The sequence below is a fragment of the Acomys russatus genome, chromosome 4, assembly GCF_903995435.1.
Source record: "Acomys russatus chromosome 4, mAcoRus1.1, whole genome shotgun sequence".
NCBI lineage: Eukaryota > Metazoa > Chordata > Mammalia > Rodentia > Muridae > Acomys > Acomys russatus.
In genome coordinates this window covers 11,034,717-11,061,046 of record NC_067140.1, presented here as the reverse complement: position 1 = coordinate 11,061,046, position 26,330 = coordinate 11,034,717, and the positions used below count along the sequence as shown (strand labels likewise).

General features: G+C 46.7%; 1 protein-coding gene across 1 annotated transcript in view; it reads left to right on the top strand.

The window, feature by feature from the left end:
- The window catches only part of Ptprt (protein tyrosine phosphatase receptor type T), a 1,134,114-nt gene that overhangs the window by 1,090,455 nt on the left and 17,329 nt on the right, over positions 1 to 26,330 (top strand). Inside the window, exons 20-27 of the mRNA XM_051143721.1 lie at positions 6,227 to 6,263; positions 7,708 to 7,805; positions 10,586 to 10,645; positions 11,336 to 11,452; positions 14,485 to 14,639; positions 17,893 to 18,028; positions 20,234 to 20,383; positions 22,194 to 22,367. Coding sequence (XP_050999678.1) covers positions 6,227 to 6,263; positions 7,708 to 7,805; positions 10,586 to 10,645; positions 11,336 to 11,452; positions 14,485 to 14,639; positions 17,893 to 18,028; positions 20,234 to 20,383; positions 22,194 to 22,367 — 927 coding nt within the window. The remainder of the gene's footprint in view (positions 1 to 6,226; positions 6,264 to 7,707; positions 7,806 to 10,585; positions 10,646 to 11,335; positions 11,453 to 14,484; positions 14,640 to 17,892; positions 18,029 to 20,233; positions 20,384 to 22,193; positions 22,368 to 26,330) is intronic.

Sequence of the window (26,330 nt, the reverse complement as noted above, 5' to 3'; positions counted from 1 at the left end):
TGGTGCCAGCACTAATCGGGTCTTCCATTTCTGTCCTGTTCTATCATTACAAAGTATTTCTGCAAGCCTTTAAAGACAGGAAACCAGGGATTGAGGGTAAGAGCACTGCCCTAGGTCACACAGCTAGACTTTAATTCTCTGCACAGCTAGAACACAGCTTAGCCCCTCCCTCTCTGCATATGAAGTAGATGGTGCCGACAGGCCAAACCTCTGTACCACATGCTGTCCTAATAGGCCGTGTCAGGCCCTGAGCTACATCTCAGTGGTTAGAATCAAGGACTAATGAGACTATAGTCATGAATCCCAACCTTGTTGGGCTTGTTGAATGCAGGCCTTTCTGATGAGTAGCTCTGTGACTCTGGGTAAAGTATTTGTTCATTCTAATAGCTGCAAGATGAAGTAAAAAAAAAAAAAAGCACCAGCCCACAAGTATGTGATAACTGCTATAAATTACCTATTGGGGTTCCAAGACAAAACAAACTGGCTCACGGGTGTCAGCGAGGGAGAGTTTAGTAAGGGCCTGAATACTACTGAAGCCGACTAACCAACTGGATTGTGTGGGGCATCTTGGGGTAGAGATGGCAAATATATCTCAGGAGTTCTGTGGCTGGATAAGAGAGGACTATAAAAGGAGTGGAATTACTGTAAGGTCAGGCCGTTTTGACTTTGGTAAGGAGAGGCTGGCCCTTGCTGACACAGCAAGGTAGAACCTGGAAGGGCATGTACCCTAACCTAACACTGGCCTCTGAACATTTTCTTCCCCTCCTAGTTAGAAAATGCCCACCCCCAGAAGCCCAAGGACATGGGAGCTGACCTTGCAGTTAATATGGCCACCTCCTGGGGCACTGAGCAGAGTGTGGAAAAAACAATGGGGTGAGAAGGGGGACAAAATGACGGCAAACACAATTACCCTCTTATGATGTTAGCACTATAGGGCAGGGAGTAGGCAAATCACATGAACTGCGACCCTAACTGATATTCCAGTAGAACCATATTCTTGTGCTCTGCTGGGGATTCTTGATAACCAACAGAGTCAAGGTCAGGGGTATGAGCTCTCTAGTCTTCGCTGCTTTGCCCTGGTCTCCACCACAGCCCGCAGACTATTCTAGCTATGCAAGCTAGAATCCCTTCTCCACAATTGGGTTAATAAATTGACAGTTTATTAAAATGGCTCTATTTGGATAATGCGCTGGATGAGGCCAACCCTGACAGAGCCTCTGGAGGCTGCAGTATGCTGTTGGATGAACCAGCCCACTGGCCTGTTTGTTTGCACACCCGAAAATGTATTGGCCACTTGATTCTATTATAAATTACCAACCTGGTAATAAACATCATATCTGGGTGCCCAGGAAGTAGCAGATGCAGGAGTTCAGAGTGAGATAAATGCATTTTGGATGCAAACCTCTTTCCGATTGCTCACAGACAGATGGAGGCAGGCCCAGCGCTGGTTTGCAGTCAGTCTGTGTGCTGTGTAGGTGGGACTTAAATGAATTGAAAGTTCTTTTAAGGTTACGAAGTTTTCTTCACTAGCTCTTGGCATATCCCCAGAGGAGACCCAATTGAGCAATCCGTTTCCTTTTATCTCCTTTGCTGAGGAATCTTGTGCTTTGGATTTTTTTCCTCCGTGGGGACTGTGTGGGTTTCCGGAGTCCAGAGGTCGTTTTGCTCAGATGCGGCATGAGGACAGGCAATGTGGCACACACGCTTTCAGTTTTTACCAGACTGGCAGCCAAAACAAACATTTCAGTGCTGAGAGCACAGCCATGAGGTACAGCCTGGCCCTGTACTGTAGAGCAACCATACCCTGGGAGGAGACAGACAAAGGTGCACATGAATAAGCTATCTGGTGGTTAGTGCTTTGCCGGAAAGGAAGCCAAGGAGGACAGGGAGATGGTTTGGCTGGTAAAGTGCTTGCCTTCAGAAGTTGTAGCACTCACATAAAAAGCCAGGTTTGGCAGCACCGCTATAATCCCAGCCATGGACATGTAGAGGTGGGAGGTTCCCTGGGTTTCCTGCCATACCGCCTAACTGAATCAGTGATCTCCACATTCACTGAGAAGAGTGGTTGATAAAGACATTTGACATCAAGCTCTGACCCACACAGACATTTACACATGTGCACCTCTACACACATGTGCACACACATACAAAAGCCATGTACACACAAAAAGGAAATATGAAAAGCAAGATAGGAGTAGGAGAGAGAAGCAGTCAGTGGTCAGATGAATGCTGTCTCAGACAGTGACTGGCTGTAGAGCAAAAGTCAAAAGGAGTGAGAGAAAAGACCATTTTATTACACGAGAAGAGACCCAAGTGGCCTGGTGCTAAGTCTTCTGGACAGATATGTGACCACTGCTTCTGATGAAGAGCCATAGGCCACGAACAATGGAAGAGCTGTAAGCCCATGAGCAATGGAAGAGCTGAAAGCCCATAAGCAATGGAAGAGCTGTGAGCCCATAAACAATGGAAGAGCTGTGAGCCCATGAACAATGGAAGAGCTGTAAGCCCGTGAGCAATGGAAAAGCTGTAAGCCCACGAGCAATGGAAAAGCTGTAAGCCCATGAGCAATGGAAAAGCTGTAAGCCCACGAGCAATGGAAAAGCTGTAAGCCCATGAGCAATGGAAAAGCTGTAAGCCCATGAGCAATGGAAAAGCTGTAAGCCCATGAGCAATGGGGACAGCAGTGGGGAGGTTATATGAGCGAATGTTGAGAGCCCCAAACAGAAGATAATTAAACCACCACCTCCCTAGAACACATCCCTCTGTCTTCATGGCTGAGTCAGTCCCCACGGGTGCTCTCCAGAGTCCCATGTCTTCCCTTGGAGAGTCGTATCCCAGTTTGTGGATGTCTGTTAGCTCCTCTGAAGCAGAGCCACATCTACCTGGTTCACTTTTTCATTTCCAGTGCCTTGTGTATAATAGAATGTGCCCCTTTAATGCTTGCCAGCCGGGTCTAAAATGAGTGTGCAAACAGTGAAGGCACAAAATAGTGGGCCTCAGCAGTCCAACCTCACAACTAATGTATGGATATCTTTCCCAGAATTTTTTTTTTGTTAACTTTTAAATACATTTGAATCTTTCAAAGCCTACTTTCTTCCAAGGTCTTTGCCAATGCAAATCCACACTTATGCCTGCTTCCTACTGACTTACTGAGGAAAGCTGCACCCAGCTCTGAGTGGTGTGTCTCATGACCGAGGAGATAAAAAGTGCAAAAGCTCTCACTGTTGCCCAGGATGAGTGCATTAAGAGGGCAAACACAGAGAGATAGCTGGGGGTAGGGGGAGTTCAAGATGAGGATGAGACGAATGGTTAGTCTAAGGCAAAGCACTTAGATATTACATGCAATGAAGAGACAATGCAGACTCAAGTAAAAAAAGAAAAAAGAAAAGACATCCTCAGGTGTGTACTGAGAAGCCCACTATTGCAGGAAGCAGATGAACTCCAGGAGTAAAAGTGGTTTCTTGAAAGACACCAGAAGGTTGATGCTGTGGCCTAGGCCGGGGAGGATGTGGACTTTGAGAACAACTGGTGATGGAGATGGCAGAAGAGTTTAGACATAAGAAACCTCCTCATTCTGGGCTCTCGGGGGTCATTTTCTGTTCCCAAACCTACTCAAAAGACCCAGAGTCTAATTCTTCTATCCAGCGTTCATAACCTGTCCATTTTTACTTGGAGTGACAGATGTGCCTTCCCATCCCTTTGTTCTTGGAGGAGGGCTCGGTTACTCCTCACAAGGGAGGGCCCATCTGCCAAGCAGCCTCTAAAGGTTCAGTATGCACTGTTAATCATCAAAGGATCTCAATGAATGCTTGCCAAATGAGCAATAATATAATTATGATGGCAAAGACACACATGTGAAATCTTGGAATTGTGTCCAATAAATTTTACAGGAACTATCATATATTAACTTTTAAAATCTTATTTAATATACTTGAAATAGTCTGATTGCTATTTTATAAAAATACCAGAGACACAGTGGAATTAAATAATTTATCTTAAATGACTCATCCTGGAAGGGACAGAGCCAAGACTCATACCTGCCAAGACTCATACCTAGGCAATTACATGCTATGTTTTCCTGGTTGGTTTGTTGTAGCTTACTTATTTAGTATTTGATCTGAGTCTGATACTATATAAGACCTGAAAAAGTTTCTATAGAAGTCTGTGTGTCAACTAAGTCTCCTCATTAAGTATATGAGACCACTTGTGTAATCATGGTGTGTGGTTAATCTAACCATTAAATCAGGTTTTATTTTTTCATGGCTATAACTAGCGATCTGGATAAGGCAATTTAAATAAGGAAATATTTATTTTGGCTCACAGTTTCAGATGTGTCAGTCAGTCTATCCTAACAAAAGGCTGTGGAAGAGCACATTAGTAAAATCAGAGCCAAGAAGCAGAGAAGGGAGTTATAGGAGCAGAACAGAGCAAGATGAAATTCCCCAAATCACTCTCTCACTCCCCCTCACAAGGCCTAGCTTCCTATTTTCCCCTTCTCCCAATAACACATCACATATAAATCCATGAGGACTTAGTTCACTCCTTGAGCCAGAGCCTGCATGGCCTAATTGTCCCAAGACGGACTTAGGGGAGTGTGTCATTAGTCCTCTAAGCATTTCTCAGTCCACTCAAATTAACAGGGAAGATAAGCTATTGTGTAGAGAGTTTCTGGTCATAATGCTGGTCTTGGGTCAGTGATGGCAGGTACTCCAGATAAAGTATGGAGAGAAATTAGGAGAAACCTGCCAAATAGTTACCAGATAAGTGAATAGTGAGGCCCACAAATGTACACTAGTTACTAAGTAGTCAATGCCAATGGCTCACATACTGATTTTTGATGTGTCGATTGGATCCAGGGCTTCAGAGTTGCCACAAAAAAAAAAAAAACTCTATGGCAATTCTGGCTCACATGTTCAAGGAAGACGTGAGACAGCTCAGCTTCTCTAACATTCTTTTACAGTGCTTGAACCGAAACAGCTGTTCGCCAAACTTTAGGATTTGTGTTGTCTAGGAACAGCTAATTCTGATGGTAAAGTGTGTCCCAGGACTGTCAGCAACAGTTCTAAGACTGTGGCAGTGACACAGCCTATAAAGTACCCGCCACATAATCATTAGGACTGAGTTTAGACCCTAGCATGCATGTAATACCTGGTCACATAATGAAAGTCTATACTCTTAGCACTGGGGGAGGGGAGGGGAGTTGATGGGAGGATGCCTGGAGCTCACTGGACAGAGAACTTAGCTAAATCACTGAAATCTGGGTTTAGTCAGAGACCATGTCCTAAAAAACTAAGCTGGAGAGCTACTGAGGAAATCACTCAGTGCCTTCCTTTCACCTTCACATGCATGTGCACACATTCATTCGATCATGTCCATAGAGCCCAACACACACACACACACACACACACACACACACATACACCAAATAAAAATTAAAAATTTAATAGTGTGTATCTATCCATCCATCTTGTCACTAAATGCTAGTCATATTAATGATCTATACTAAACCTAAACTTTTATTCAATATACACTAGATACACTGTTCCTCTGTAACAAAGGAGTGCCTCCATCCATGCCACACTCAATTAAAAGACAGTATCGTCTTCATCCTCTTTCCTTGTGACTAGGATGTTATGAGCCACCAAGTTAGTTCTGTGCCAGACCATGTCAGAGCTTATAGGAGCACTCTGAAATAGCCAAGGAATTCACACACTAGTCTTCGAGTCACCACATAGTTCTTGGCTGTCTGAGTTCACACTTCCACGTGGTCCTTTCTGTACCTAGAACTTTCCTGTTGGCAGATAGAAGCGATGTGACAGCCTTCCCATTTCCTTTCTCTGACTGACAACCCTGTGCAGTCAGAAATAGAACTGTCTTTTTGTTTCCTCCTCCAGGTCCCCCCACTAGGCCTAGTATTGGGATCCACATATGACTGTGGTTCAGAAACACTTGGTGTGCACCATTAACCTGACATGCCTTGGGTGCATGCGCATATGGCATGCCTATGGCAAATGGGCCCCTGGCGGGTCACCACAATAACAGCTAATGCTGAGTGGATGCTTAGTCTGCACACATGATTTTACATGGCTTTCGATACTTCCCTTGGATGCTGTCCCCATTTTACCTATGAGAACACTAGGCAACTGGAAAGAGATGTGTATTAATATTGTGCTGTTTTGAAGCTTTGAATGGAGACCCTTCACTGTGTTTTCCTTCTGTTATCCAGGGGTACCACCGGCCCCGGCACTACATTGCAACCCAAGGTAAGTGTCTCAGAGTGACCTCAAGGATATCAAGGGTGACAGGTTTTTTGTTGTTGTTGTTTTGGCTTTTTTTTTTTTTTTTTAGAAATCAGGGTAAGCCTTGCTATCCATTCTGTCTCTCTGTGTGTTATCCCAAAGCTCGTTCTCCACTAACTGGCCTGGCTTCTCCTGAAGGAAGTGGATAAACTTTCAGAGACAGAGAAGCCAGAGAGACAGGGCACCTTGGCCTCCAGAGAAAAAGTCCGCTTCGGAATGGCAGCAGAAAGAGCTGTCACTAGGAAATATCATTAAGAGGGAAGAGACCATGTCTGGGTCGACAAGATAATAAAAGCCTCAGCAGGCCACCTGACAGATGCCCCCAACCCTTCAGCAAGTGCATGCCCACAAGAGAGATGCAGCCAGTTGCCCTGGGAAGCAGTGTGACAATATGCCATCCAAAGGCTTAAAAATGGCGATGCCTTTTAAAGCCTCCAAGGGAGAAATCCTGCAGACAGTTATATGTGTGGACCGTGACATATATAAGAAGCAGTGTTATCATGTCATCTGTAATGGGGAAAAGTGAAAAAATCTTAAATGCCCAATAATAGATAGGATTGCTAAATAACAAATATATGGTGTCTCCATGTTCTAGAAAAACTCTGTAGCTATGAAAAATACCATTTTTGAGGACATGAAAAAAATACTTATAGAAGACCTAGTGCTTATTGCAGACACACACACATGTACACACACACACACACACACACACACATGACAAAAAAAAAAAACACAGAAAAATACTATCCAAAGTTTCTTTCAAATGCATGAATTAAAAATGATGAAGGCCCAGGATGTTAAGAGTCATTTCCTAGGAAATTGCTTTGGACTATCAGATTCTATCTCCCATTCCTTCCTTTTCTGGCCTTTTCCTTCTTTCTTTCTTTCTTTCTTTCTTTCTTTCTTTCTTTTTTTTTTGTTGTTGTTTGTTTGTTTGTTTGTTTGTTTTCTGTGTTTTAATCCTTCCTTTCAGAAGAATGTCTCCAGCATTTGTCAAACTGAAAACTTCGGACTCTCGTGCTTTTGGCAGCTCCATCCTGCCCACCCTCATTTCCTTGCTCTCTCTCACTGAGACCCTGCTGTCCCTCAGACACTATATAAACTCTAGTCCAGATAAAGTGGTCCATCAGGGCGGGAAATGGAGCTGCTGGGCCAAGCATGAGGGCAGGGAGGATGCTGCAGATGATGAGGATCTAAAATGTGGCCTTCCTTATCTCTACTGTGTTCTGGCCACGGCAGACTCAAGCCTCCAGCCTCAGTCTCAGCTGCTTGGCGTCCCACTCGGGCTCCCCTGGCCTCACTCTCACCCATTCATACAGAACCTTGGTTAAGCAACCGAGAGAGACGAATCGTTCTTCAGCCTCTTGGTACCAGCAGCCTCTAACCCTGTCGCCTTCTCTGTTGGCAGGTCCAATGCAAGAGACTGTGAAGGACTTTTGGAGGATGATCTGGCAGGAAAACTCTGCCAGCATTGTCATGGTCACAAACCTTGTGGAAGTGGGCAGGGTAAGCTGCCCCCCTTGAGTCATGTGGGAAGAGAGGGAGGTGGAGACTCAACCCAGTGGCCCCCATTGTCTGCATCGTTCCAGCAGCTTCCAAAGCGTTGCCACACCCTTACTGCAGCCTCTAGGGATGGAAGAGACCATTCCTCCTACCTCACATCTGAGCATTGTTCTCTTCCTTCAAGTCTCCCATCCATCTCTATCCTCTCTCCATCGATAATGTCATCTCATCTATTTTGAGGAAATTAAAGCCATCAGATGTGAACTCTCTTACCAACTCATCATAGACTTACAATCTTATTTGTATCTATAGCCATCTTCACATCTTTCCCTTCTGTTGTCAGGTCTAGCTACGAGAAGGGGGTGTTTCTGTTGACCCTGGATGGCTGAATATCAGCCATTTCTTATGACAAAGCCCAATATGACAAACAGTAAGTCTGCCCTCGGATAAGTCAGTCACCCTTAGAAAGATGCTTTTTGAAAAGTCACTGTGAGCCTTTGTCCACCTCCCTCCTCATCTGTTAGCCTCTAACATTCTTTATCCATTAAAGAGCCTGGTGGTCCCCAAAAGGAAAGAATGAATTTGCTCTAGCAGAGAAGCCAGAGGGGCAGGTCAGGAAAGCACCCCAACGTCCTGGAGAAGCAAGTGACACATTCAGCTTTGAAGGAAGGACAGAGGACACTAGGCTATATCATTAAAGGAAGGAACCACACAGAGCAGATTAGGCGTGTGCATATCCTCTGGAGGACCGCAACAAGGCTTGGAGATTTTCTCATACTCCCTTTTCATTTGAAAACAAAAAACAATGGCTGTTCTTCACCGCTGAGCTGTTTCCCTCAGTGCTTCCTATCTCAGAAAGACAAAAACCACCATCAAATGAGCCACAAAACAGTAACAGAAGCCATGCATCTGCTAAATGGACAGTAGGGATTGGGAGGGAGGATTGATGGAGATGAGAGAACGGTGAGCGAGGAAGACAGTCCTCTAGATAAATTATATTTGCGTATAAAATTGTCAAAAGCCCCCACAAAATTAATAAGACTATAAAATAATTTTTTAAAAACTTTTTAAAGCCAAACAAAGGTGCCCTCCCTGTTCCCACTTTTCTGCTGAATCTCAAGGACTCCCACAAGCCTCTGTGTCTCCACTCGGTTTTCTTCTACTCACCTCAACCTAACAGGTCTCCCCATTCCACCAGCAGTGATATGGTCAACATCACTCCCTGTTGACAAACCCAGCCCCCCCCCCTTCCCACAACCCCCACCCCCACCTCTCCACCTGTCTTCCCCTCTCAGCAGCACCTCACCCTCTATTACCTGCTCTTCCTTCCCTGCCTGTGAACCTCACTGTTACTCAGGGCTCAGGCCTCTGTCTCCCTCTCTGGTCTAGGTCTCTGTTCACTGTTTTCTGTTCTCCCTCTCGGTCCTAAGTTGTCCTTAGATATAGCTTAGAAATTGGACCACCATGTCCAGCTTTGCTTTTGCCCCTTTGGTTAACTATGGCCTGTGGGTGGATGGGCGGGCTGCACAGTCAAAAGGCTAATGTACAAATATCTGGACTCAAAGGGCTCCAGTAGTGTATACAAACTATATCAAGAGTGGACAGGTAAGATTTTATAGATAGTCTATTAGGATAAAGTACTGGCCATAGTAATGGGGAGGATGAAGTTACCCATCTTGTCATAGTGTGTTCAAGGGTGTGGCTATCTCGTTGCTAGTCGGGGGTCAGGGCTAAGTGAGACCTTATCCTTAAGCATTCGCCATCTGGCCCAATCCCCAGTTTTACAGATGAGAATTAAATGCAAAAGGGGGAATACCTGAATCAATCAGTTTTAATCTCACTCTTGACTCTCACTCTATAAATACTTGTAACCTCCCCCCCCATTCAGCCTGCTCCCCATTATTCAGCTGCTTCCCCAAGGGAATAAGACTGGGGCCTCCTCCATTCCAGTGGGTAGCAAATGCAGCCCAGAACTTGAGCACTCCAGTCTGGCCCCATAGTACGCTCCACATTTTGAAAAGAATTCCCCCCCGATGCTGGACTGTGACTGGAAACTGGGCCTGAGGGGGCGAGAAGTTTCTTAATGGAACTCCTGCTAGCAGCCAACACAGACACACTACATCTGATTTATCCCATAGTAATTGCACAAGGCAGTGTTCCTGGTTATGGCTCAGACAGCCTGAGTGTGGTCCTCGCTCCATCCCTTCCCGGCTGTTGACTTTGAACAATTCTCTTGGCTTCTCTATATTTAAACTCTCGTCTGTAAAATGTGGGTGAACGTATTCTCTAAGCTTGTGGTGACATATAATTAACATCCAAATAAGTCACAGGACACTTAGTCGGCTATGCTAGACAAGGTAAGTACCAGCTTTCATTGGCTATAGGAGCCTGAGGCTCTTCCTAGAAGGAACTTACCTCGGAGGTCTCAGGATCAAGCAATGTCCATTTGTCTCCAAACCCTGTTGCATTCTCAGTGTTTCCCTAAGTGGGTTCCATGGGAAGCTAGTCTGCAGGATGACTAGTGAGCAGAGAGTTCCATGGTTAAATACGTTTGGGAAATGCTGTGTCCTCTGCCCCTGTTGGAAAGCCCTAAGATACTTCTTAATAACATTAGCACCTTTGAGGATCTAAGTCATCTTTTAGCAAAGCAGTTCATTTAACTTTGTTGAAACAGCATTTCCCAAACTCATTTGACCACAAAAAAACCTCTTTTTGTTTGTTTTGTTTCTTTTTTGTTTGTTTTGTTTTGTTTTGTTCTGTTTTGTTTACCTAACACCTATTAGCACCCAGCGGAACACACTGTGGGAACTGCCACGCTAGGCCGTGCGGCGTCCCCCGGAATGGTAATAACACTTTTGTTATTTTTAAGGGGGAAACTATGATTTCTTTTTTTTTCTCTCTGTGGAGCTTAGAGTCAAATGTGGGAACTGCTTGCTGGTAGCGTAGGTCCCCACTGCTGGGGCAGAGAACAGTGGCACGTCTTCCCTTTGAGCTCAGGATTGTCTGTCTCTTCCCCAACTAAGAGCCTTTCTCCTTCCAGCCCCCCAGGGACCGCCTCTTTATAAAGGACCCTCTCCTAATCGCTTCTGCTTCTACCTCCTCGCTGTTTCCCACCTGAATTTCTCATCCTTGCTCTGATAATAATGGCCAGCCGCTCCGTGCTGACACAGCAGGAAATGAACAAGTCACCAATCTCCTGTATTATTACCCATCTGCTAAGTGGGGATGATAAACCTCCCATCTTACCTGGTTCTTTCTGATGGCTTTAGTGTAGCAAGGCACTAGAAAATCACAAGGATCTGTAAGAGAAGATGACTCTGTTATGATAATGGCCCCAGTGACTATCGCAGTGAGTTAGGCCCTGTGCAATCTGCAGATCCGTGACCACTAAGCACCCCATGGGCTAAAATGCCTCCAAAGTCACCCTTGGGTTTATTTGGATGGGAAAAACCAAAGGAGGTGGCTTCTCGTGCTCTGCACTCTGTTCATGTACTCTCTTGCCTATCCATTCCCTGTCTCTCACTTGACCACAGGTGAAGTGTGTACGATACTGGCCTGATGACACCGAGGTCTATGGAGACATTAAAGTCACCCTGATTGAAACAGAGCCGCTGGCCGAATACGTCATCCGTACCTTCACAGTGCAGAAGGTAAGTTTGCCTTCCTTCCTGCGGGAGGTCCCTCCTCCAAGCCAGTAGGCTGGTCTATTCCTTCACACCTGCCATGATGGACAGAGGAGTAATCGGAGTGGTCTTGGCTGTTACAGTGGATGCCTCAACTAGAGAGGCAGACTTCAACAGACAATGCATTGTGATGAGAGGTGTAAGATGCCGAAGGGCGGAGACTAGGCGCAAGGGAAATTTAAATATATCCCATAGAGCCAACGTAATTGGTAGAGAAAATTAGGACTGAGAAGGCTCCAGTCAAGGAAAAGTTGGGTAGAATAATATCCTTTGCCAAGGGTCAAAAGCAGAGAGTGTGGGAGACAAAAAGATGCCAATATTTTCCAGGCTGAGAATCTAGTCTGGGCCTGATCTCAGCCAGGGGTAATTTGGTCTTCTGGTGAATATCTGACACTATCTGAAGACATCTGGGAACACTGCAACTTGAGAGTGGGTAATTTGTTACTGACATCTAGTGGGTGGAGGCTAGTAGTGCTACTTAAAAATCCACAACACCCATGATAAAGAATTATCCAGTCCAGAGTGTCACATCCAGGAGTGTCTAGGGTGAGAGATGCTGGTCTATACATCTGTGCTCCTGCTGGCTGTGGACAGGCTACTGGGGGCTAGCCTTCAGGGTGAGTCAGCTGTTGCCATTTAAGGATATACATCCAGGAAAGGGGACAACTGGGAGGCGCCGACCACCAACACTGTGTAATCCAGGACCATGAAGAGGGTGTGAATGGGCACCAATCTCCTCTAATGAGTCCCCAATTAATGTTAATAGAGGCTGTATATGACTGCATAGCTCCAAGCCCAGACCCCAGTGGGGGGGGGGGGATTGCAGCCTGCAAGGCATGTTGAAGAAGTAGGGGTCTTTCCATGCTTATCCTTTTTTCTCTCCCTTAAACAATCATAAAGGAAGCCATTGCCTATAAGAAACTTCACTCATGAGTCTCCCATCAGTTCCTCCATGGGCTGTGGATAGGTGATCAGCAAACTCTATCAAGAGCTTCAGGAAATGATGTTGAAACCCAGGGAGAGCAGGTAGCTTACTACTCTGCTCCTGGGGTAAGCACGGGTCCACCAGGGACAGCATAGCACAGGTAGGGAGGGCGCACAACAGTGCTGGAGCTGTCCTGCCTCCCTTCTTCTATCCCTGATTCAATCCAGCTCTGTCCTCTCCCTCCTAGCCTTCCTCTGCCATTCATCTTACTCCATCTTAGTTTGGAATTCCCAAAAGCAGAGCCCAAAGGAACAGGAGTTTGAATGAATTGTGCATGGAGAGGGGCCTTGTAGGAAAGGAGGTGAGGGACCTTAATAGGCACCCTGTTTCGGCCTGACTCCACAGGGTCTTGAAGCAAGAATTTCTCAGCAGATGTAGCACTTACTGAGCCCCCAAGAGGGCCCCCAAGTCATTCTGGCTTGCCCAGAACAGGCTGGGTTTAGCACTGGAGGTCCATGACCTGGGAGAGCCCTCCATTCTGGGCACACTGGACTATTGACAAAGCCGGCTAAAAACCTCCCTGTGTCAGATGGAGAATGCTAGCTATCCCAAGCCAGCCCAGGGATGGGATGCTGGGGGCTGTCCTCTCAAAAAAAGGCATCATGAGCTGTCTCCAAACAAGACACAGGAGCTGAAGAGGCTGCACCATTCCAAGAACCAAGATCAGCTGGACATCAACACATATCCTGAATCTGTTATCCACAGAGCAGCCACTGGGGGCCTTGACATCCTAGTGCCCTTGAGATAAAGTTAGGGCTGTGACTAGGGTTCCAGGCCTCTGCCCACCCCACCTTCCCACATCCATTCCTGTCACTCTCCCGGCTGCCTTCTGCATCCCTCCAGCCTTGATCTGTCTTCTTTGTGACTATGTGCAGCACTCTCTGTAGCCTGTCCCCAGTCATGCATGATGCACGCCTGGGTCCTCGGTGAGGTCACACATCAGCTTCGTAGTGATGAGGAGTGCAGCCAGTGCAGCCACGTGGTCAGTGTGCAAACCATCCCCTCGCTATTTGACACGGTCTAAACCCTGCTTAGCTTCACTCGCCTTGTCTATAACATGGAGATAAGGATAGTATGCACCTGACCCAAGGAATAAATTAATAAATACATGGATGTGTTCAAAGGAGTGCCCGGGACATCACCAGGGCTTAGTAAATGCCAGCCATTATTGCCGTTATTGTGTTCCCAGACCTCAGTCAAGGATGCCTCTTCTAAGAAGCCTTCCCTGATTTCTCCTCCTCTTTAATCATGTTAGATAATTCCTTGTACAATGGTTTTCAACCTATGGGTCCCAACCTCTCTGGGGGTCAAATGACCCTTTCGCAAGGGTCGCCTAATGCCATCAGAAATATCATATATTTGCATTATGATTCATAACAGTAGAAAATTACAGTTATGAAGTAGCAATGAAACTAATTTTATGGTTGGGAGGAGGGGGTCACCACAACATGAGGAACTGTATTAAAGGGTCGCAGCATTAGGGAGGTTGAGAAGCACTCCCCCAGTAGATTTAGCCACATGGGAGCCTTCCTCAGTCAGCGAGACCATGAGCCATTCCAGGAAAAGGAGCTGTGGCTGAAGCCACCTCTTCATTGTGCCTAGCACATGTCCAGGGCAAGATGACCCTTGGTGATTATTACTTAACAGGAGGTAACCAATAAAATAGATGCTTCCTAGAACCAGCCAGCAAGAGTGCCTGCTGAAGACTTAGAAGCAAGATAGATACTCATACACAAATAAATAAATAAATAAATAGGTTAATTAGCTTTAAGAGGTTCTTCAATAAATTACTGGTTTTACAGTTTCCAAAAGTAACTGAGCAGAGTTTCTGTGACGTAACATCCATTAGCCCAGCAAGGGCCTCATTCCCCTAACCACCCCCAGCACCCCCTGCCCCCACCCTCACACATAGCAGAGAGGCCCACTCCTTGGTGCAGCAGCCACCACTCCCACATGGAGCTGGGAGAGTCCACGAAGGCAGCAGGTGGAGAACGGAGGCCCATTCTTTCCTCAGAAAGGCTACCACGAGATCCGGGAGCTCCGCCTCTTCCACTTCACCAGCTGGCCTGACCATGGGGTTCCCTGCTATGCCACTGGCCTTCTGGGCTTCGTCCGCCAGGTCAAGTTCCTCAATCCCCCAGAAGCTGGGCCCATAGTGGTCCATTGCAGGTGAGTCAAGCCTCCATCCCCATTCCACCGCCAACTGGCCCTCGGTAGATTTGCTCTCTGGGTGAGGGTGATGTCCTCTTGTCCAGGGGCCTTGGCTTTTCGCTTTAAGACTCTTCCTCCTATGACCCAGAACCCAGCCACCTTCTGAAGAGACCTGGATCTCGAGGTCCAACAGTAACAGCAGTAGTGGTTAAGTCACTGTTACACTTGTTGCCCCCAGGAACACAACTGGGCTCCGCGACACCTACTATGTCTGCCATGTATACATGTCCAAATTATTGCACTTCCCACCCAGGCTTGGTAGGTGAGCAATATCCTCTTATCACCCCCACTTTACAGATGGGGAAACTGAGGCACGGAGATGGAAAGTGTCAAAACTGGGATGGTTATGTTCTCGGAAGCTTCCTGGCAGCAGCTTGACAGGGGATGCCTCAGTATAAACATGCATCTCTTCACTCCTATTATTTTTAAAAAATCAATTGCAGGCCTGCAGGGTCCTTAATAGAGAGCAAGTGGTCAGCATCAGGTTCCCCTTATTACCGAGATGGGAAATTTTTAGCTTTGACCTAGAAAGTCACTTTGAACATAAGTGGCATTGAATCCTCCTAAATGGAGAAGAAGTATTGTGTCAAGGGCATTGGGAATTGGAGGGAGGTAGATATCCAGACCTGAAGGCCACCATGTCCGTATCTCCCTCCCTCCCAATGCCCCTCCATTTCAGTATGACCTTGGGTTCAGCACATCTTCTTATACCTTGTCTGATTAGGGCCACCTCACCCTTCCAGGCAATGTCTGGAGCCAGCCCCTCCCTCCAAGGCATCCCTTTGTGTTCTCTACAGCAGTAGATACAAAACTGCCTTCCATAGGTAAAAAGAAAAAAAAAAAATCAAGGGTTTAGCAGAAACTTCTGCACCATGAGCGTTTGGCATGGGTTCTCAGCTTTGCCTCTCATCTCAGAGAGCAAAAGGTGCATTAGCATCTGAGCTCAGTATCTCCCAACAGCAGCCAGAGCGCGGGAGGAGGAGAGGAAGGGAGACAATGTTGAGTGCTCACCAGACGCTCTGCTACTTGCAGTCCTGAGTGTGATGGTCTCTGCCTGCATCTCCATAGCAAGTCGCTGTAAAGCATCTAAGCAGAGTGGTACCTACTCCTGGAGCTGTTACGGTTTGGCTAATGCACACTGAGTGCCTGGAGAAAATCTCCAATCATAAGAAGCACCTAAAACCACCACCCCCCCCTTCCTGCCTCTTAACACCATCCAGTGCCCCAGACAAGGCTTAACAAGTACATTAGAACAGGAAGTATCTCTTACTAACCTTCCTTTCCTACTCTTAATCTTAGCATTCAGGGCATCATGAATGCTCCATAAATACTGTGGAATATAAGTAGCCAGGCACAAAACAAAGCAATTTACATTGCATTATGCTTCTAAAATGTAGCTTAATGCAATTTACATATATTGTACTATTAATGCTAAGAGGTATATGGCCAGTTGTGTTTTATGAATAAGAATAGTGAAACCCAGAGAGATGAAGTCATTTGCCCAAGGTCACACAGCTAGTAAGTAACAGAGCCAAGATTTAATCTCTGGAATCTCAAATATCATGGGTTCAACTACTATTTTATTCCAGAAAAAAAGAAGCACAGCTCAGACTTCTCAAAAATGCTTTCGGGAGGTAGAAACTGGAGCCCACAGACACCAGCCACCTCATCCACTGATATTGGAGCCAAGAGTCGAGCCGTTGACACTGGTTCAGTTTCGTGAGATGTGCTAAGGATGAGGTCTTGGGGAAGACATGAATGAGTGCTTTTTTTTTTTTTTTTTTTTTAATACCCCTTCCCAGGGTCCAGAACCAATTTTGTTTGGTTCCTTTTGAATGGTCTGGAGTACAGTGGGGCACAGGTATTTTGAGTCAAGAACAAGATCAGGCCCTACTCACCTCAAACCGTGGTGTTTTGCATCACGAGTAAAGACTGCTTCCAAAAGGTTTGCTTTCTAGACCGCTAATGCTAGGGGACCCGATGCTCCACAGGCCAGTGTTGCTTTTGCATCTTTTGCCTCCATCCTCTTTGCATCTCCTTTGGTTTGCCCATTGTTAGACAAAGACATTTGTTTCCACGGGGTAAGTAAAGTGGGAAACCACCACCAACTGGCCTTCCTTGACAGTCTGTGCCACTTTGCCTTCCAAAGTTGTATGGGCTAGTGTTCTGTGACTCCGGCCCTCCTCTTTTAAAACCAGGAGTTAATCCGGGGAGATGTGCCTGTGCTCCAGGGCCTCTGGTGGAATTCTCTTCCTATTCTCCACATCTTGTTTGAGATCCTCCTGTTAAAGCTGGTCAGCAATCAGAATCTGACTATATGTCAAGGGAGCTGGTGCCTGGCGAGGGTCCCGAGACTGTCAGCAGCGCCAGTTTGATGATGTGCCTGACTCGTGACCCCAAGGAAAGCCAGCACAAACGAGTCAACTGCAAGGCCTCGAATAGGGCACTTCCGGTCGATTCCCTGCCTTGGACACAGCTCGGAGCTCTCTCTGGTCCCTGCTCTCTCACTCATGTCCTCTCTGTAACCTCTGCATTTCTTCTTGCTTCCACCCACCAATCCGTTTGCTGACATGAAATAAGAAAGGAGAAAAGAAGGGGAGAGCCTGGGAAAGGCATGCTTACTAGGAAGGCTCCAGCATGCCAGGCATCCATCAGACAAGAAGCCCGTGGGCAACACACCTGCTCTGACATCTTGCACCACACACTATGCACTTTACTCAGAAAGGTAGTAGAAGCTGTAGACTGCCAGGTGGGAGCCCTCAGCTCTCCTATTCGCCAGCTTTCTGACCTCAGGCTATAAGCTCTCTATGCCTCAGTTTCTCACCTGTGAAATGGGATAAGAAACTTGCCTATCCCCTCGTAGGGAAATCCAAAAGCAAATTAGTAAAGCACTTGTACAACAACGTGTCACTTTGTAAGCACTAAATAATCATTTGCTAAATAAGAAGTCCTAAAAAAAAAAAAAAAAAAAAAAAAAAAAAAAAAAAAAAACTCCAGTGGTAAGCATTGCTCTCTCATTTAATAAAGAGGAGGATTTTGGTCACTTGTTCAGCATAGCTCAGGAGTGTTGGGGTTCCAAGCATTCCATCTGACTTCCACAACACACTGCCTTTCAACAAGGCTTTTGAGAGGGGGCTAAATGTTAGGGGTCTTATCCACCATCATTCATCCCATCCTACAATCCTTAACACACCCCACACTTGCCTTCCAGTGCCGGAGCCGGGAGGACCGGCTGCTTCATTGCCATCGACACCATGCTCGACATGGCGGAGAATGAAGGGGTGGTGGACATCTTCAACTGTGTGCGTGAGCTCCGGGCACAGAGGGTCAACCTGGTGCAGACAGAGGTGAGTCCTGGGCCACTGAGCCGGCCAGTTACCTGAAACCTTGGCCAAGGGGAAGCACGGCAGGGCAGAGGCTCATTAGTGGAGAAATTCTATACCAAAAGTGCTTGCTATGGTGACATGTCCCAGCCAACCCTGAGAGTCGATGATACAGGAACTTCTGGCAGCAATAACTGGCGAGTTCTCCGTCTCCATAGTCATCCAAGTAAGACTGAATGGTGGTTGTTAGAGACAGCATTCTAGACTTGGATGAGGAATGGAAAGGAAGTGTTGATACTTATGGAATGCCGGTCCTGTGCCACGTACTCAGTCAGACCTTGATGGAAGTAGCTTAACTAACAAAGTGCTTTTTTTTTTTAAACATTATAACATTTTGAACATTTATTATTCATTTTATTTTATGTGTCTGGGTGTTTTGCATGCATTTATATAAGTATGTAAGTGCACCCCATGTATACCTGGTGCACACAGAGGCCAGAAGATCCTGTTGGATCTCCTAGAGCTGGAGTTACCATGATCGTGAGCTACGATGTAGGTGCTAGGATGCGAACTCTGGTCCTCCAAAAGCTATCTCTCTAGCCCAATGTTCTTGAGAACTTTGACTTGAGCTAGAGGTTCTCTCTTCTTAGAGAGACACATGCAACCCTTCTCCTCAAAGGAAGGTAGACGCCCAGGTTCCTTCCCCGTCTAGCTGGAGAGCCCAATGCCTGAGAAGAGTGTAAGTGAGACTCTCTGGATTGTTGTCACCTACAGTGAGCCAAGCACTATGCATCCTTTGTACGTAGGATACTTTCCCTGCCACGATGTATCTGCTAACTCACATCTCCATTCTATAAGTGAAGAGGACACTGAGAAATTATACACCCAAGACTTCACATGGATAAACCCCAAGACCCATGCTATTTGTCCTGCTCCACTCTCTCCTCTTAATCAAGTTGTCTGCCTATTTGATTCCTTGGGTTGTTGGTCCTGCAAAGAATCCACCTTTTGGTTCTAGTAAAGGGTGCCAATGTCCTAGCAGATCTAGAAACCATGGGAGCTTCACCTGTATCAGCCCTGCAAAGGGACAACACCCTTGGCTTTAGGTACCGGGGTCCCTGCAGATGCTCGCTGAAAGGTTTATCACACTGGAATCTACTGCAGGCTGCAAGGCAGCCCACGGGCCAGTTCTCAGGCCTAGCCCACTAGAGCCAGGGTGACTGCGCTGTGTGTGCTGAAGACCATGCGTGCAGAAGGCAGCTGCTCTAGGTAGAATCAAACACATGGCCCTCGCTGTCAGGCAGGGAATCATTTATGTACGAATGCGTCATGATACATCCCAGTAAAGCGCCTTATTTCAAGGGGCCAGATTTTGGTTGAAAAGCGAATGTCGCCCAACAAGCACCTATAAAAACCTAGACTCGATAATAAACCTATGATTGATAGATTTAAAAAGTACTTTCTGGAAAGAAGAAAACATGAAGATAGGGGGAAGGAGAAGAACTGCACCAGAAGAGGATCATGGGAACTAAGGAGCAGGATGGAGGAGGGTGTGGGTGTGGCGCACTTGTTAAGAACAGACCCTGAGACACCAATGGTCAGAAGCTGATCCTTTGGAGGCAAACCCGAGACACTCTAGTCGTGGTGTGTAAAGTGGGATGGGACAGAAACAAGAGAGTAGAGTAAGTGTAGTTTACCATGCTGTAGCTTCTGGAACCCAATCCTTCCGGTGACCCCCTAAGGGACAGTGTGGAGCATGGTTCTCTAAACTGTCCCACAGAGGAGGAGGGGAACCTTGGGTTTTTAGCCCCCAACTCTCCACCTGTTTCTCCTGAGCGTAGACTAAGTACACCCCCAGGAAGTAGGAAGAAAGGCCCCAACAGAGAAAAGCAGGGTTTCTACAGCTAGCAGCTTCAAGATGACAGCTGGGGATGTGGGTGGAGCCTCGGTGGCACCTGCAATCTGCAATGACGCGTGCTCACGTTTCTCATTCTTATCAATGGCTCTGCTGTTCCATCTTATACGAGGGCAAAATGCACCCTGCACCATAGCTCAAACACTGTGAAATGTGGGGACTTAGACCTTGGGACTACAGGACAAAAACCTAAGGATTCTGCAGGGCAAATCATGTCCTTTCTTCATTGTTGCAAGATTCATCCAATGTGGACAAAATGCTCACAGGCAACTGGTCTTACCTGGAGCCCTCTTCCCCTCCCCTTGACCTTGCAGGAGCAGTATGTGTTTGTGCACGACGCCATCCTGGAAGCATGCCTCTGCGGCAACACCGCCATCCCTGTGTGTGAGTTCCGTTCTCTCTACTACAATATCAGCAGGCTGGACCCCCAGACCAACTCCAGCCAAATCAAAGATGAGTTTCAGGTATGCATAAAGCCTTGGTTGCTCTGAGTTGTCCTAATGGGTATCCACAGTCCAGATGGCTTATACAGCAGGCATTTGTTTGTCACACTTCTGGAAGCAGTGAGCCCAAATGCAAGCTACCGGCAAGTCTAGTGTCTGGGGAGAGCTTGGACACCAATGAGGTTTGTGAGCAGCTGTTTCCTTATGGTTTTGTAGGGACACTGATCCCATTCGTGAGGACTCCAGCCTGGTGGCCCAATCACCTCTCATGGGTCCACCTCGTCATGTGGCCCGCTGAGTGCTGGAAAAGCAGCACATGTGTGTGGAGGGGGGGGACATACACATTCAGTCTATAGCAATGACCCAAGTAACTTCAAAACCGTGTTGTGAGACTTTGTTGCTGAGATGTGTGTGTGTGTGTGTGTGTGTGTGTGTATGTGTGTGTGTGTGTTTCCGTCTGCAGTGCCCAGCAGCTGTGGAAAGCTTTTCACACCATCAGATTGCACAGTCATTAGCAACTATTAGCCAATCACTCAGTGATGGCTGGCACTTGTTTTTTTTGTTGTTGTTGTTGTTTGTTTGTTTGTTTCTGCTGTGATTATGCTATTGAACTGAGGTCTTAGTTAATTCTTGTTGGTGCTGTGGAATGGACACAAATTTTTATGTTGGTGTGAATTTCATGCCTCTGTGTTTTCTCCACAAAGCCTTTAGCCCTATTGTGTGGACATGGGAATTTGTTAGAAACGTAGACTCTTGGGCCCCACCCAAACCTACTGAATTAAAACTTACAATTTAACAGGTCCAGGGTGGGGGAGGGGACATTTATCTGCATGTAAGATAAGCTTTGACCTTCCCCCCCCCACCCCCCCTTATAGCATGGCTCAGACATCACAGATCCACACTTGGGAGTCAGGATGTTCAAAACTGCAGCTTTGATCTGCGAGGCCTGGATGTGAACGGCTGAGTATAAAAAGCTGAAATCCTGGACATGGATCCCTCAGTAAAAGTGAGAGTTCAGCCCTGATCCCATGGCCAAACACTGGGCTGTGTCTGGACGATGGCACTGTGAGAACTGGGCTGCAAGAAGCAAGTAAACAGCTCACAGTATTCCAACCAAGCTGGTATTGTAGGACTCTTTTAAACAAGCCATCTTCATTGTCTTAGAGCAAAGACGCTATGCCAAGTGACAGAGGGGGATGGAAGGCACAAAACCCTGGCCTTTGCACACAGGATCTAGTCTACTGGCTGGAACAGGTCTGGTCCCTAACTGTGTGAGACTTACTCTACAGAGCACAAGCCTTGCAATGTTGTAGGTCTGCTAGGTTGCCCCGCAACATCCCCATCCACGCTGAGCAGCACATCCTAGCATCCTTCCATCCTCCCTCAGCTTTAACACCGAGAAGAGTGTTGGTAAATCACTTCCTTCTTTCTAAGGCACTTCAAGTGGCGTTTAACATTCATTAGAGAGTCTCTAACCCGTTCCCTGCCGTATGCCCTTCTGGCTGGTCCTCTTTTAATGCTGTGCTAGCTCAGTGCCAATGGCTGACAGGTGTTGTCAGCCCATGGCTTAGCCTGTGTATGGGCTTGCTGCCCCTGCGGTCTTGGCATCTTGAAGGTGTCACAAAACTCCTGGCAAAGGCTCTTCACCCAGAAGTCCTACAGCAGCAAGCAGAATACAATAGAATATCACTGTCGTGAGAGAAGCATGGGTTTGGGGAAAGGGACGACAGAGCCAAACTTGGAGAGTGGAGACAGGTGAGTTAAGCTAAAGTGGAGTATCGGTCTCCTTTGCCTGGACACAGTCTCCTCTACTCTCCTCTGTGCCCCACAGACACTCAATATCGTGACCCCTCGAGTGCGTCCTGAGGACTGCAGCATTGGGCTCTTACCGCGGAACCATGACAAGAATCGGAGCATGGATGTCCTGCCTCTGGACCGCTGCCTGCCCTTCCTCATCTCCGTAGATGGAGAGTCCAGCAACTACATCAATGCAGCACTGATGGACGTAAGCTGAGCCCTGGCAGGAAGCCCCTGGCTACCATTACAGAAAAAGCTCTTCCCACAGCGGAGATGGCTGAATCCCAGTGCCCTGACTCTCCTGGCCACCTTGCTTCTAACTGCCAGCCTCTGAGATCATTGTTCCCTGAAAGCCTCATGTTCAAACCCAAATACATTGTCTGCTTTTGGCCCTTTGGCTCTAAAAAGGTGGACAGAATAGATCAAAAGCTGAAAAGAAGCCCCATAACATCCCAAGTTGATAGTTCTATCCTGTATGCTTCTCCCTCCCACAGAAATGACTCTCAGCCAGAAATTCAACTCTGGCCACATTGCTTGTGCCTTGACCTGGCACCAAGTTTGGCACCAAGATGTAGTATGGCATCTTGGAGTTCTTCCTGGTACATCCCATGTAGTCCCTTAGATAGCTCTTGAACAGAGGCAAAGAGGAAGACATCACATAGTAGATGCTCAGTAAATGGCTACTGGGCAGTGATTGGAAGTAATAAACAAAAAAGATTAAGAAGGAATATGGGCCATGTCCCAGATTTCCTTACTAACACACCATCCTCTGCTTCCTCGGTGACATGTCCAAGAAGGGAACTGTTAGCTGCTGTGGCTTGAAATCCGGGAAATGTTCTACCCCAGTGTTGCCTCTACCCCCATATGCCTCCCCCCGACCCCACCCCACCCCCCGCCCTGGGTCTCCAGGCATCTTCTAGTTATTATTATTGTACCCATGCATTTTGCAGCAGGAGAGGTGCATGCCAGACTGAGGAAGGCAGACAAGTGCAAGGTATTCCAGAAAGATAACGGCAAAGCCAGGGCTCCTAGCTCCCACACTAGAACTTGGTTATTGTCCCTCCTCCTGTTCCATCCAGTAAGGTGTGACATCTTGGCGTCTCAGGTTCAGGACCAGGAATACTATTGCGTGGTTAAAGATGACCAATTCCAGGTTCCTCTCCTCACCTTTCCTCCACTCTGAGGTCGTGTTCATCCAGCCCATATGGTCCCCGCTGCCCCCGCCCCGCCCCCATCTCACCAACAAGAATAGAGGATTCTCTTCCTGGATCAAGGCCATTACTTCTCTGACTTCTGACTGTCCCAAGAATTCTGGTACTTGAAAACAAAGAGGTAATACAAGGTCAAAACCCAACTAGGTCCTCAAAAAGCCTGCCCTAGCTTCAGTTCAAGGGCGATTGCGTTCTCCGAGAAAGCCTGGTGGAGGACAGAAGCAAAGGGTCTTGCCTAGGTCATGTTAAGTAGCTGGAATTGCTTAAAGAGGAGTAGGGACTTCTGGTATTAGCTTAAGGCCTTTTAAGAGCGCTCTCTCTCTCTCTCTCTCTCTCTCTCTCTCTCTCTCTCTCTCTCTCTCTCTCTCTCTCTCTCTCTCTCTCTCTCTCTCTCTCTCTCTCTCTCTCTGTATGTGTGTGTGTTTCTGTCTTTCTCTGTCTCTTTTCTTTCCCTCTCTCCCCCTCTCTCTGTCTCTGTCTGTCTATCTATCTCTGTGTGTTTTTGTTTTTCTGTGTCCCTTTTCTTTCCCCGTCTACCCCTCTGTGTCTCTGTCTGTCTGTCTGTCTGTCTGTCTGTCTCTCTGTCTGTCTGTCTCTCTCTCTCTCTCTCTCTCTCTCTCTCTCTCTCTCTCCTTCTACAATTATCTTCCATCACCCCAGCATCTTCTCTCTGCCTTCTTCATCCAAACAAGGATCAAGGAAGCTCCTGGCCTCTACTTCGTAGGTTAGATGCTGCCTGGAGTCAAACGCCTTCTGCCAAGCTCTGATTCTGATTGTATTCTCTTTGTCCACAGGGCATTTCTCTCATGAACCATCACTGAGGCCTTTGCCTTTCTATATTAGAAAAAAAAAATCCTTATCTGTATTCCAGCCCAGTCCGTGCATTATCTGGTAACCATAGCAGCTTTGCCTCTAGCAGAAAAATATGAAGTCCTCTGGGTTAATTTTTAATGTTTCCCCTGGTAAAGGATGATGTTATCCATGAAATGGATTGCTGGCTGATCCCTGAAACCCGGCAGGAGCGCAGATCTCGAACATATTTTCAGATAAGGCTTTGTCAGGCATGCTGGCCTAATAGAGCATTTATCACAGAGACAGGGAAAGCAAAGAAAACTAACACTCTCTGCATGTTGGGCACCATGTTGAGCTCTGGACTTGCATTGTGCCTTCCTTCCTGGAGTATTTCTTTCCCCACTTTTTGGAGATGTACTGAGGGTCAGAGAATTGTCATCACTTGCTCAAAGTCAACTGGCTCTGAGACTGGAACCCCATGCCTACTGTCTTGAAAGTCTGAGTTTCTAATTTAATTTTATGAGTGTGAATGTTTACCTGAAGAAAATATCTGTGTGTGTGCAGGTCTGGGTCTGGGTACCATGAGCATGCCTAAACTGGGCCCTGCAGAGACCAGAAAGAGTGTATGTGAGCCTGGTGCCTGCAATATCCTGGAACTGGAGTTACAGACAAGTGTAAGCCTCCATGTAGGTGCTGGGAATTGAACTCAAGTCCTTTGAAAGAGCAACTAGTGCTATTAACTGCAGAGCCATCTCACTAGTCTTAGCCAGGATATTTTTTTAAAGTCTGGAAATGCCTGAAAGGCTATGCTGACATGACCTTTGAGCTTTGAGACATTTAAAGGGTCTGTCTCCAGATACTCTGTTTCAGATCATCCGCTGGCCAAGAGAAGGCCCTGGGAAACAGGAATCCCTAGTCTAGATGTGGTGACCAGTGCCTACAAGGCCTTGGCATGCTATTTCTGCAGTCTCTGTCCCTCTACTCTCTCCATTTCCTCTGGACTTGTGACTCTAGTACAGAAGCGTTGACTCCCACATGGACCAGCTGCCCTGAAAATGTGTTGAAACGCTGGCTGCCTTTTAGGTTTCACAAGCTACTGATGAAGTGCAGACATTCCCCAGTCTTTCCTGATACCTCCTCTGATGTGGCAGGGGACATGGGGCCCAAATGAAGCTCTCAGTCTTACACAGGGCTTTCTCCCCTCTGGCCTTCAGTGTCTTTGTCTGTAACACAAAGGCAAACTAATATATTTACTACTAAGGTGTGTTTTGATTGTTTCTTATGTGAAATTAATGTATTTACCGGTGCTGTGTTGTGATTGTGTCTGTTGTGCTACAACTACAACGCTGATGCTGAGGAAGAAAGCGTAAGTCAGGAGTGTTTCTACCCTGCAGTGGACTTGTTTTTATTTGTATTTAATTTTTACTTTTATAAGATTTTAGTTTATTATTTGTGATTGTGTGTGTGTGTGTGTGTGTATCTGACAGTGGGTATATGAGTGTGATACCTGTAGAGACAGAGGCATAAGATCCCCTGAAAATAAAGTTACAAATGGGTGTGAGCTGCCTGATGTGTATGCTAGGTGCCAAACTCAGGTCCTCTGGGAAAGCAGCAAGTAAACAATCTCTTTCACCCTAATTGCCAAGTTGAGTTTGGTTTGGTTTGGTCCCTTTAAATTTAAGTTCTTTTCCAGAAAATGTGAAACCATCTAGTTTCACCTGTGTTCAGTACCTGACTTCCCACAATGATATCTTAAACGTGAGTGCATAACAAATGGGTGGATAGTGTTAGATAAATAAGCAGACAGGGTGAGTCATAATTCACAGGGGGGCAAAACTGGGTTTGAACCTCAGTGCCACATGACTCTAATACCTGTCTGCCTTTGACAGGTCACCCCTGGCCAAGCTAGCCCCACTGGGATGGACTGATCCATCCCAGAGACAGGATTGATCCCTGTAATCTGAGCTCCCTCTGATGCCTTTGGTATCCTACTAGGCATCATAAACACAGGATGTCATAGGGTCCCTGATATCCCAAGAGGTGTTTTGGCCAGTGGCACAGTAAACCTGCATCCCGGATCTTTCCTTTCACATTGTAATGATGATTCGCTGAGCTCCGAGACATAAATAATTTATTTGGATAATCCCCATCCTCATGACACTTTCCTA